Below are 12,835 nucleotides of genomic sequence, written 5' to 3' on the forward strand. Positions count from 1 at the left end.
CGCAGCATTTCTGCGTGGTATTTTCTGCACCATGGGCACAGCGGATTTGGTTTTCCATAGGTTTACATGGTACTGTAAACCTGATGGAACACTGCTACGAATCTGCAGTGGCCAATCCGATGCGGATCTGCAGCCAAATCCGCACCATGTGCACATAGCCTAATTCTAAGGGTATGTGCACACGCTGCGGAAAACGCTGCGGAAAATGCTGCGGATCTGCAGCAGCGTTTCCACAGCTGCAGGTCCGCAGCAGCGTGTCCGCAGCTGCGGGTCCGCAGCAGTTTCCAATGAGTTTACAGTTGAATGTAAAGCTATGGGAAACAAAAAACGCTGTGCACATGCTGCGGAAAAAACTGCGTGGAAACGCAGCGGTTTACATTCCGCAGCATGTCACTTCTTTCTGCAGATTCCGCAGCGGTTTTACAACTGTTCCAATAGAAAACGCAGTTGTAAAACTGCAGTGAAATCTGCAGAAAAACCGCAGAAAAACCATGGTAAATCCGCAGCGGTTTTGCACTGCGGATTTATCAAATCCACTGCGGAAAAATCCGCAGAGTACCAGAATACGTGTGCACATAGCCTTACCCTAGCCCTAACCCTACCCCTAACCCTACCCCTAACCCTACCCCTAACCCTACCCCTAACCCTACCCCTACCCTAACCCTAACCCTACCCCTACCCCTAACCCTAACCCTAGTGGAAAAAAAAATAAAAATATTTTCTTTATTTTATTATTGTCCCTACCTATAGGGGTGATAAAGGGGGGGTTCATTTACTATTTTTTTTATTTTGATCACTGTGATCGGTTATATCACAGTGATCAAAATGTACATTGAACGAATCTGCCAGCCGGCAGATTCGGGGGGCGCACTGCGCATGTGCCCGCCATTTTGGAAGATGGCGGCGCCCAGGGAGAAGACAGACCGACTCCGGGAGGATCGGTAAGTATGAAGGGGTGGTGGGGGGTGAATCGGTGCACAGGGGGGTGGATCGGAGCACAGGGGGGAGCGGACACTAGGACGGGGGAGCAGACAGGCGGACGCAGGGGAGTGTTATGATCCTTAGTGGTTGAGGATCACAAATTACTCCAGCAAGGTGACTAAACATAGGACAAGCTCTAGGGAGGTGAAAAACTGGACTGACCGCAAAACTGAACCTATCCAACCACACTAGAGGCAGCCGGTGAACGTGTCTAAAATCCTAGACGTCTCGAGCCAGCCTGAGGAACTAACTACCCCTAGAGAGAAAGAAAGACCTCTCTTGCCTCCAGAGAAATAATCCCCAAAAGATATAGAAGCCCCCAACAGATAATAACGGTGAGGTAAGAGGAAGGCACATACACAGGGGTGAAAGCAGATTCAGCAAAAGAGGCCCACTAATTCTAGATAGCAGAAAATAGAAAAGGGGTCTCTCAAGGGCAGGATGTTGCGGTCAGTAAAAAACCCTTACAAAATATCCACACTGAGATTTCAAGAACCCCCACACCAACTAACGGTGTGAGGGGAGAAACTCAGTCCCCTAGAGCAACCAGCAAGTAAGAAATCACATTTTAACAAGCTGGACAAAAAACATGATGAACGCTGATAATCAGAAACTGAACAAACAAAAACTTAGCTTGTCTTGGAGAGACTGGGAGCAAGGTAGTCACCAGGAATCTGAAGAGCACTGAATACATTGATAGCAGGCAAGGAACTGAGTATCCAGGTGAGCTAAATAGGAAACCCACCAAGGATAACGAACCAGGTGATGAAGCCAACCTGCAGAAAGACAACACTACACAGTACCGCTTGTGACCACTAGAGGGAGCCCAAAAATAGAGTTCACAACAGGGGAGTACCGGACTGAACGGAGGACCGGGGAGCAGATCGGTGGCAGTGGGGGGGGGCAGATCAGGATTTCCAGCCATGGCCGATGATATTGCAGCATCGGCCATGACTGGATTGCAATATTTCACCATTTTCATAGGTGAAATATTGCAAATTGCTGATTGGCTGTTGCACTTTCAACAGCCAATCAGAGCGATCGTAGCCACGTGGGGGCAAAGCCACCCCCTGGGCTAAAGTACCACTCCCCCTGTCCCTGCAGATCGGGTGAAATTGGAGTTAACCCTTTCACCCGATCTGCAGGGACGCGATCCCTCCATGACGCATACGGTGCGTCACAGGTCGGATTGGCACCGACTTTCATGACGCAGCGTATGCGTCAAAGGTCGGGAAGGGGTTAACACATGTGGAACAAAAATGTGTGAAACTACTGAAATTATGTCTTATATTCTAGGTCCTTCAAAGCAGCCTTTTGCTTTGATGACTGCTTTGCACACTCTTGGCATTCTCTTGATGAGTTTCAAGAGGTAGTCACCGGGAATGGTCTTCCAACAATCTTGAAGGAGTTCCCAGAGATACTTAGCACTTGTTGGCCCTTTTGCCTTCACTCTGCGGTCCAGCTCACCCCAAACCATCTTGATTGGGTTCAGGTCTGGTGACTGTGGAGGCCAGGTCATCTGGCGTAGCACCCGATAACTCTCCTTCTTGGTCAAATAGCCCTTACACAGCCTGGAGGTGTGTTTGGGGTCATTGTCCTGTTGAAAAATAAATGATGGTCCATCTAAACGCAAACCGGATGGAATAGCATGCCGCTGCAAGATGCTGTGGTAGCCATGCTGGTTCAGTATGAATTCAAGTTTGAATAAATCCCCAACAGTGTCACCAGCAAAGCACCCCCACACCATTACACCTCCTCCTCCATGCTTCACGGTGGGAACCAGACATGTAGAGTCCATCACCTTTTCTGCGTTGCACAAAGACACGGTGGTTGGAACCAAAGATCTCAAATTTGGACTCATCAGACCAAAGCACAGATTTCCACTGGTCTAATGTCCATTCCTTGTGTTCTTTAGCCCAAAAAAGTCTCTTCTGCTTGTTGCCTGTCCTTAGCAGTGGTTTCCTAGCAGCTATTTTACCATGAAGGCCTGCTGCACAAAGTCTCCTCTTAGCAGTTGTTGTAGAGATGTGTCTGCTGCTAGAACTCTGTGTGGCATTGACCTGGTCTCTAATCTGAGCTGCTGTTAACCTGTGATTTCTGAGGCTGGTGACTTGGATAAACTTATCCTCAGAAGCAGAGGTGACTCTTGGTCTTCCTTCCCTGGGGCGGTCCTCATGTGAGCCAGTTTCTTAAAGTAATGATGGCCACTCGTTTTTCTTTACTTAGCTGCTTTTTTCTTGCCAGAATACAAATTCTAACAGTCTATTCAGTAGGACTATCAGCTTTGTATCCACCAGACTTCTGCACAACACAACTGATGGTCCCAACCCCATTTATAAGGCAAGAAATCCCAATTATTAAACCTGACAGGGCACACCTGTGAAGTGAAAACCATTCCCGGTGACTACCTCTTGAAGCTCATCAAGAGAATGCAAGAGTGTGCAAAGCAGTCATCAAAGCAAAAGGTGGCTACTTTGAAGAACCTAGAATATAAGACATAATTTCAGTTGTTTCACACTTTTTTGTTAAGTATATAATTCCACATGTGTTAATTCATAGTTTTGATGCCTTCAGCGTGAATTTACAGTTTTCATAGTCATGAAAATACAGAAAAATCTTTAAATGAGAAGGTGTGTCCAAACTTTTGGTCTGTACTGTATGTGTGGCTCCCCCATCCTGTCCTGGTATGTGTGGCTCCCCCCGTCCTGTGCTGGTATGTGTGGCTCCACCTGCTGTATGCATGGCTCCCCCGGTGCCACATGGCTCACCACCCGTCCCATCGCTCACAGACCCCCGTCCTCACCCTCCTTGCGCCGTCGCTGCATCTCTGTTGTCCCGGCGCCGCAGCTCTCTTCTTCTGAGCGGTCACATGGTACCGCTCAATAAGGTAATGAGTATGTGCTCCACACCTATGGGAGTGGAGACGCATGCATACTCATTACCTTAATGAGCGATACCATGTGACTGCTCAGCACAGGAAGAGCTGCCGGCACCAGGACGGAGATGCAGGGATGGCGTGAGGAGGGTGAGCATGATGATCCTGCGTATGCTCCACCGCTCCCCCTCCCCCATCGACTTTCGGGACAATGACTCGTGTATAGGCCGAGGGGGGCGTTTTCAGCAAAAAAAAGTGCTGAAAATCTTGGTTTATACACGAGTATATACAGTATATAGAGTCATTCGGCACTCATAGCAGGTGATCATTTTAGCTACACACAGCAGGGCTGTAGCACAGTTTCTAGTCTCCCACATAGACTACTGCATGTGAAAAGGAAAAAAAAATTAAAAAGCAAAATTTAAAAAATAAAAAAAAGTTCAAATCAACCCCCCCCCCCCATTCAAAATAAAACAATTAAAAAATATATGTAAAAAAATGTACATATTTGAAGTAACGAGAAAAAAAAAATCAAAACTCCACAATTACATTTTTTTGTCACCGCAACATTATAATAAAATGCAATAACAGGCGATAAAAACATTGTATCTATGCCAAAATGATATCGATAAAAACTTCAGCTCGGTGCCCAAAAGTTAAGCCCTAACCCGCCCCAAATCCTGAAAAAGGGAGACGCTACGGGCCTTGTACAATTGCGACTTTTTTTTTTTTTAACTTTGGATTTTTTTTCACCACTTAATTATTATTAAAGAACCTATGCATGTTTCATATCTACGAATTCGTAATAACCTGATAAATCATAATAGTAGGTCAGTTTTAGCATTTAGTGAACATGGTCAAAAAAAAAAAATTGTAGAATTGCACTTTTTATTGCAATTTCACCGCACTTTGATTTTTTTATTCTCGTTTTCCAGAACCCAATGTGGTAAATCTATGGTGTCGTTAAAAAGTACATACAACTTGACCCTCAAAAAACAATTTGTCTATGGGGGCATCTTATTGACGTCTCTCCATTACTAAGCTCTGGGCTTGATGTCACCTGACAATACAAAGCTGACATCAAACCCAATACCATTTCCCCACTTGCCATTACTCCGGGGTGGAGGCTAAGCGCCATATTTTGGATGTGCCATTTCTGGGATAGCTGAGAGATTATGTTTTTAGTCGGGGAGGGGTCAATATCGATGGCCCCTTCCTATGCTATTAATATCAGCCCGCAGCTGTTTGCCTAGCCTTTGCTGGTTTTTAAATATAGTGAAGTCCCACATCATTTTTTTTTGGGGGGGTCACCCTTTTAAAAACCAATAAAGGCTAAATATACAGCTGTGAGCTGATATTAAAAGCCTGTGAAGCTCTATGTGTATTACCCCATTCCCAGGCTAGAAACATCCTTCAGCTGTTAGCTTTCCCTCAGCTGGTTTATTAACATTTGGGGGGATCCTGTGCCAATTTTTTTCTGTAATTTAAGGATTTATTAATTAAATACTTGTACCGTAAGCTATACACACACTGTACTAATTATATATCTCACTCGTGTATTTCTACTATATTTACTTTGAAAACTATATTTAAATTGCAAAAAATTACTCTATGTAAAAGTGAATGTTAAAATCGTGTTGCATACACGTGTCATTTGGATGTCAGACCGATGCTGGTGAGAAAAATCGCATTGTACTCCCATGAAAATCGCATGCCACTTCCATGACACTCGTCCAACTTTTCAGGATCAACATTGGACCTGTTTTATTGACACTGATGGGTATGAGCCATAATACTGGCAGTCTAACAAAGTGGGAGGGTTCTAGATAATGTGGATTCTGCTTGAAACATCGTTGATGCGGGAAAGTTGTATATTATCTGTTTTTGCTGTGTTGGATGGCTTTTTTGAACTTTGCTTTGCTCCAATCTCACTGGTATCCTTTGCGGTGGAAAGACCAGACTGGTTAAACAATTATAATGACATATTAGGTTCCTTTAATACCTTTCCAACCTGTGGAATATGTATTCACCACTGGTGAGTGCTGGTTTCCCCTCTGTGTCTAATATATCAGTCATTATGATCTCGTGGTTACTGACCATGAACCCACAAGATAAGCAGCTAAAGCCCATCTGTTACACACAGTCTGTTCCTGCTGCAATTGTGGGGATCTGAAAAAACCCCTCTGATCCCAGCAGTTATCCCGCCAGCGCAGCACACGCTCATGTTACAGTGATCGCCATTCTTGGCAGCCTCATTGCCACTTACAGCATCATGGAAACACCCTATGAGTCCCAGGGTTGTCTTGTGTAATTTACTATTAGAGCATAGGATGGAGAAAAAACAACCTGCTTCCATTCACTGACAGCTGACAGCGAGGGATTGGTTAGGATTTGGGAATTTAAAAAAAAATATAGAAATTGTAGGATTTTATTATAGAACAAGTACAAGTATGAATAAGGCCTTTACTAATGATACAATATAACAGCCGGAGATATTAGGATATTTTGCATTTGTCAGCATAATAGAACAATGAAATGTAACTAACCGGATCCATAAAAATCATCATTACATGAAATGTCGTATGACCCTTTTCCGTGTAAATAAAATTACGAGGACCCTGTCTGCGCTATAAATAATTACTATTATAAGTGACTTTTATCAACACAAACAATAACTACAGCAATAAACTATATGACTGTAATAAAAATCAGAAAGGGGCAACGTCATGGGCTACATAAACTGCAGGATGTGATGACAGCTGAGACTGTGCATGAGAAAAATCAATATAATGTCTGCTACGTCTATGAACATTTCCTATAGGCCATTGTGATGACTGCATGGTTGCCCGGCATCCGAGCTCAGCAATGAATTAATACTCTGGTGAAGGATTAGTCACATTGGCAAAGTAAAGTGATGCGGACCACCAGTGTAGAACATGCAGAATCTTCAATAACAGAATATTCCAGTACGTAGAATTCAAATGGGATGAAATGTACTAAATACTATATGGAAAAAAGTATTGGGGTACCTATACGTTACAACGGATAGGGGAGAAGTTACTGATCACTGGGCGTCCAACCGCAGTGGTCCTGACATAGGGACTCTGGGACCCCTAGAATAGGGCTCTACAGTCCCGTCCTGATTGCAGTGGAGATGCGACTGCTTCATTTCTGCTGTAATAATTTTCTATAGGACTTCCGGAAAAAGCCAGCTATAGGGTTTTATATTTTTGAAAAATTATTTTTCGTAAGAGACTTTTACAAGAGATTTCTGTCTCAATTCACTTTAAGATTTTATCGTAATGTTACTTATCAGTGATGAACGAATGTGCTCGGATGAGGCGTTATCAGAGAATGCTCGTGTGCTAACAGAGTGGCTTCAGCGTGCTCGAGAAATATGTTTCGGGTACCTGCACCTGCATGTCTCGCGGCTTATAGACAGCTGCAACACATGCCTGTTTGTTAGGAAATTCCCGCATGTGTTGCGGCTGTCAAACAGACCATGAGACATTTATCCGCAGAGACATAAACATATTTTTCGAGCACGCTGAAGACACTCGGCTAGCACACAAGCAGCTCGGATAACACCTTAACCCAGCACGTTCGCTCATTTCTATTACTTATAAAACTTTGTTAGGGGAAGAGCTTTAATGGAGTACCAATATGGCCGACATGGGGGGTATGCTTCAGGCCCCCGACTGCCATCACAGCATAATTTGTACGCTTTTACCTCATCACGAGTGTTGGGGCAACGGAGAGACAAAGCTTCCTTCAGTTAAACTACTTAGATTCCGCAGTTGCTATTAACCGCAGCATCTAAGGGATTATTGCACCTGTTACCTGTAGTCTACGGAGCGGGATGGACCCCTGAGCCCTCTCCATACTTCTCATCCAGACTTCTGCTGTATATGTAAGGCAGATGGGTTAAGTGGCATGTCCCTTTTAATAGTTTGGGACCATTTTACTACATGTACTTATGTACTTAAGCATAAGAGTGTGAAACTCCAGTTTTAATTAATTCCTACTTTCACATTGAGGACCATGTGACCAAACCGTTCAGTAACGTCAAAGAGGTGTCCTAGGAGTACAGCCATTATTATAGGTAGGCTTGTAGTAATCAAGACTTGACTCTAATGAAGACAATTACCAGTCACCCTTAATAGCACATTATTGCGACATGATGAGGAGTAAAGCGATGACCGAGCAATCGATCAGATTCCCGTCTTGACACAGGGTCATAAAACCTGGATTAGAAATATAAATTTCCTCTCAAACAGAAGGAGCTATAAAAGTGACATATGGCTCTATAATTAGTCTGCTCAGACTTGTAGAGCCTAGACTTCAGGCAGAAGGAGAGACTGAAAGAAGAAACCATCAATGCTTCATGGCTGGTCTGGAAAAGTGCAAATCTCTCCAAAGAGGCTCTCTGGCATTTACAACTATAGGGTAATGTGCTCAGTTGCAATTATCAAGGAGACAAAAAGCCATCTGCAGTCCATTAGTGCTGAAGAATACACATTGATATGATTGATAAGGAGTCAGGTTACCTCTTACCTTCTGTGAGCAAACTACCGCGGGTTGCTGAATCAAATGGAAATATATTTTACTCCAACAATGCCGAGGCCAAGATGGAAAATCATTGATGTCATCGCCGCTTTTAGTCCTGGCTTACTGAAAATAGGATCATTCTGAAATGATTTTGTTGAATTTAAATGCTGACTTAAAATGAGATGTTAAAGTTGTTTTCTTGGTTAAAGAAAACTTCCCAGGAATAGAAAAGTCTTGAGATGAGCAGGATATGTGTTCCTGCTGGGCCTAATTTTGGACCTAAAATTTCTTAGAAACGTCCTAAAATAGTGGAATAGGGTACAAAAGTAACTCAAAATCTCTAGATCTTGTCAGTCCAGATTTTAGGATTATATATACTGGATATATGATTTTTTTTCTTCCTTTTCGCCACAGTTTGTCCTTTTTCTCATTTCTTATTCCATATTTTTCTACTATGCAGCGTGCTCCCCCTGATATTATTGTGGGGCCCGCTTAATTATCATGTTCCTACAACAGAATGCATCTGCCTGCAATATTTTTGTCCAGAGAAAAAGAAAAATTAAAGGGGTTGTTCGGTGTAAATCGATAAGTTTGCAGTCACTCTGTGTGACTGCAGACTTATGAATCCCCTTCCAGCACACACTGTGCACTTTGGGGATTTGCTGGTTTCTGAGCCAGGACTGGAGGGTGTGCATGCGTTACACATACTCCTGGCCAGAGCCCGTCTAGTGGGCATGACATTGCTTCATACACTTATATTGAGCGAGGACGCGCATTGACAAGTGACGCGGCCATCCAGTGGACATTGCTGACTAGAAGGTGCCGCCTCATTCCATGCAAGAGTATGGAGCGAGGCTGCATCCACTAGACGAGCCCTGGCCTGGAGTATGTGACGCGCCCGCTAGGGAATCGGAACGGACAGTTCTATGGGAGAGGTCACGGGGCCGTGATCTGTTTCCGTGGCCCTGGCCATGTCATAAAATGGAGGATAATTATGTGGTGTTTGGTTGTGACGCCACCCGTGGTGTTCGGCAGTGGGTGGCCGACGCTGCGGTTTAGGTCCATTGGGGCTGATAGTGACGCAGCAAAGATGGTTCAGCTCCCCAAGGGTAGAGCAGGGCCCCAGGGCAAATATATTTGATTGTTCAGATCGTGGTGAAAATTGGGGGTGCAGACAATAAGTGAAGGACACAGAGACGTGCAGTTTTCTTTACCTTTTACTTGAAAGTAAACCAACAAACGGGGCATAAAGTACCGATGCTCTGCCATGTAGAATATATAGAAACCCAAAAACAGATGGACACTAGAGCTAAGTAAGCATAATATACATTTTTATTATGAATATTTAAAAACAGAATAAAAAATTATTATAATGTATAGACACAATTGAAAAAGTGACAGACAGATTAGATCCACATGTAGGAAACAGGTATTGCAATTCAAGTCAACCACTTGATAATGAAAATTGACTGTACAGAAAATCATAAAGCTCTATCCTGAAATTTCTCAATATGGCCTGTATAATAGACCTATGACTGGATTATAGACATATATGTATAGACTAAAAAAATCTAACAAATCAATTCATCAAAAAGTGCCAAGTGCCAAAATGCAATAATTAATATGGCCTAAAAGTGGTTATGGCTCAAAATATCTAACTAATCATTTCATCAAAGTGCAAAGTGCCAAGGTGCAATAAGTAATAAATAGTATGGCCCAAAATTGGCCATAGTAGCTAGTGCTATTAGAAAAATCACTGATTGGGAAGAGCACAGCAAGTAATATCTATTAGGGTAATAATAAGATGTATACAGATCACACTGCGCAATAAATAATAGGACTAAGGAAAAGTAAAGCATATATACTAAGTGATGAAGAGATATGATAGAGATATAGTGAGCCAATCTATACCTGGATGTGGAAGGAAGAACCCCAATGCGCGTTTTGCACACTTACTTCCTTGGGGGGGAAGGGGGGGGCGTGTTTCCTACATGTGGTCCCAGTCTGTCGTCTGTCACTTTTTCAATTGCGTCTATACATTATAATAATTTTTTATTCTGTTTTTAAATATTCATAATAAAAAATTATATTATGTTTACTTAGCTCTAGTGTCCATCTGTTTTGGGGTTTCTTTTACTTGAAAGTAGACGCAATCTGGGGTACCAATTACAGATGACGGATTGAGTCTGGCTTGCCTGGAGGCTTCACACAAGGTCCTCTCTAAATCTGTCCTTTTGGTAGACACTACCATCATGGCAGGCAGCTTGAGCCTTTTTACAGGTGTCCCTTTCTCGTGGTGACTCCGGGCTCTAATCTGCTACTGTGCCTTCAGGTGTAATTGTGGCCAGGAGACTTGGAATCTCCTGCCCGCCGGTTTCTGCTGTGGGGCATACAATTACCACACAACCTCAGCTGCAGCTTCCCTCCAGCTCTTTTCTTCGCCTTTTGCTTCTCTTCCCTTTAGGTCTCCTACAGACTGCTCTGCCTTCCTCTTTCCTTTCCCAGGAGTTGCAGCACCTTATGTGGCTGCACGGCTCCAGCTCTCAGACTCTTCTCCTCACTCCTCTGTCCATCTGACAGACTAACTAATTTCTCCTCCAAGCCAGAATATATATATATATATCTAGAGAAGCCACCCACAAACTGGATTAGAGCTCCATCTTCTGGCCTGGAGTCAGAACAGTGTTGCATGTGCTGAATACCTGTTAAAAGGATCCTTCCTCGGTTCCAAGCATTGCATCACCCTCCCCGTGAGGATGGCAATACCACTGTGACATCCAGATTCCTGGGGTGTCACATATGTATAAGGCATACAAACTCTCCGGTGGTGGCACAGAAACCGGTGAATCCCAGCAGTGCACAGTGCATGTGCTGGGCAAATTCATAAGTCTGCAGTCACACAGAGTGGCTGTAGACTTATCGATTTAGATCCGACAACCCCTTTAAGGTGCAGAATTAGCAATTTGAGGAAGAATTCTTCAGTAAAACGGTTTGAAATGTTGCAAAATTGTCGAGCAACTCATAGTTAAGCAAACATTTTGAAAGTCTTGTCATGTTTACGTCGGCTTCTTTTGCTTTTTGAAGTGAGTAGAGCTTAGCGAGGACCGAACACAGCAGAAAATTGATCACAATTTAAGCCACAAGAATAGGGTAAATTACAACAGAAATGTACTCCAGTAAATGATTGGAGTGCATGTTGCATACTGGTACACAGCAGCTGAGAGATGCAGAAGGTTCAGTGCGAGGAACACACATCTTACTCCATGACTCGATGAATGGCCCCCAAAGGTGTCATAAAAATGCAAGGAAAAGTCTTGATTTTTCTGAAATATTTTCACTTTTTCATTGTAGAAAGAAATTTGAAATCCATAAACAACAATGAAGAAAGCGAGAGAGAACTGTGAAATCTGGAGGAAAATCATAATCAATGATAACTGGAGGAAGATTCCAAGAGGAAGGACAAGAAGGAGAAGAACAAGAACGTGCGGCCCAGCTACAGTTACACTGGAGAAATGAACCATTGTACACCATACATTTATCTTCAGAATTCATTACCCAGGATTAGAAAACTAGGAAAAGACACAAATCCAAACACAGTGAATGCAGTGGTTTGGTGGGATTTCTGTAGTAGATCATAATTTATGGATATCACATATACACAAAATCATGTAAATATCAGGGGCATGTAAATAGTTTGTTGACCTATGCACTCATTTCCTTTATAATTTTTCCAAAAACTTTGACACTAGGAAAATCTGTTTGTTTTTCTTGGTTGTTCCCTGTGGACATCATCACTTTTTCAGACTGTTAATAAAACTTTGTTCATTTTGATTTATGTGTATTGATGAAAGTTTTCTGTTGGCAAAAAATAGCACAAAAATACCAGACTGGCCTTTACTAGTTTAACTAATGAAACCCCTGACCCCACATAAATTTGTGTGCTCTTCTAGCAACCACTTACCGTTTGTATGAACCTTTATCTAACCTCTTATAGATATAGTAAAAAAATATCCAAAGAACCCACCCTCCTTTTAATTTTAGATGTTGAAAAGGCGTTTGACCGCCTCGGTTGGCCATTTATGCTTAAACCTCTTGAGGCAAACGGTATAAAATGTCCCTTTATAAAGGCTATTGAAGGTCTTTATTCCAAATCTTCAGCAACAATTAGACTTCCTCATTGTTCACCCAAACCATACACAATAAAAAACGGTACTAGACAGGAGTGCCGATCAGCTCCACTGCTCTTCATCCCTTGTATTGAGCTCCTTGCTGCTGCTATTAGATCAAACCCATCCATAAAGGAGTGCAAGTCACAGATAGAGCATTTAAACGTTTTGGAGTGACCCAAAGCCCAGACCTTCATCCAACTGAGAATCTGTGATCAGACTTGAAGATTGCTGTTCGCCATCACCAGAGAAAACCATCTATCGT

At 43.0% G+C, this 12,835-nt stretch overlaps 1 protein-coding gene across 2 annotated transcripts in view; it reads left to right on the forward strand.

Moving 5' to 3' along the window:
• Positions 1–12,235, forward strand: part of PDE1A (phosphodiesterase 1A) — a 336,062-nt gene extending 323,827 nt beyond the window's left edge. For both annotated transcript variants that reach the window (XM_077272585.1, XM_077272586.1), the window contains exon 14: positions 11,756–12,235. In XM_077272585.1, the coding sequence (XP_077128700.1) occupies positions 11,756–11,808 (53 nt within the window). In that variant the 3' untranslated portion in view covers positions 11,809–12,235. The remainder of the gene's footprint in view (positions 1–11,755) is intronic.
• The last annotated feature ends 600 nt before the right edge of the window (positions 12,236–12,835 follow it).

Source organism: Ranitomeya variabilis, chromosome 7, assembly GCF_051348905.1.
Source record: "Ranitomeya variabilis isolate aRanVar5 chromosome 7, aRanVar5.hap1, whole genome shotgun sequence".
Classification (NCBI taxonomy): domain Eukaryota; kingdom Metazoa; phylum Chordata; class Amphibia; order Anura; family Dendrobatidae; genus Ranitomeya; species Ranitomeya variabilis.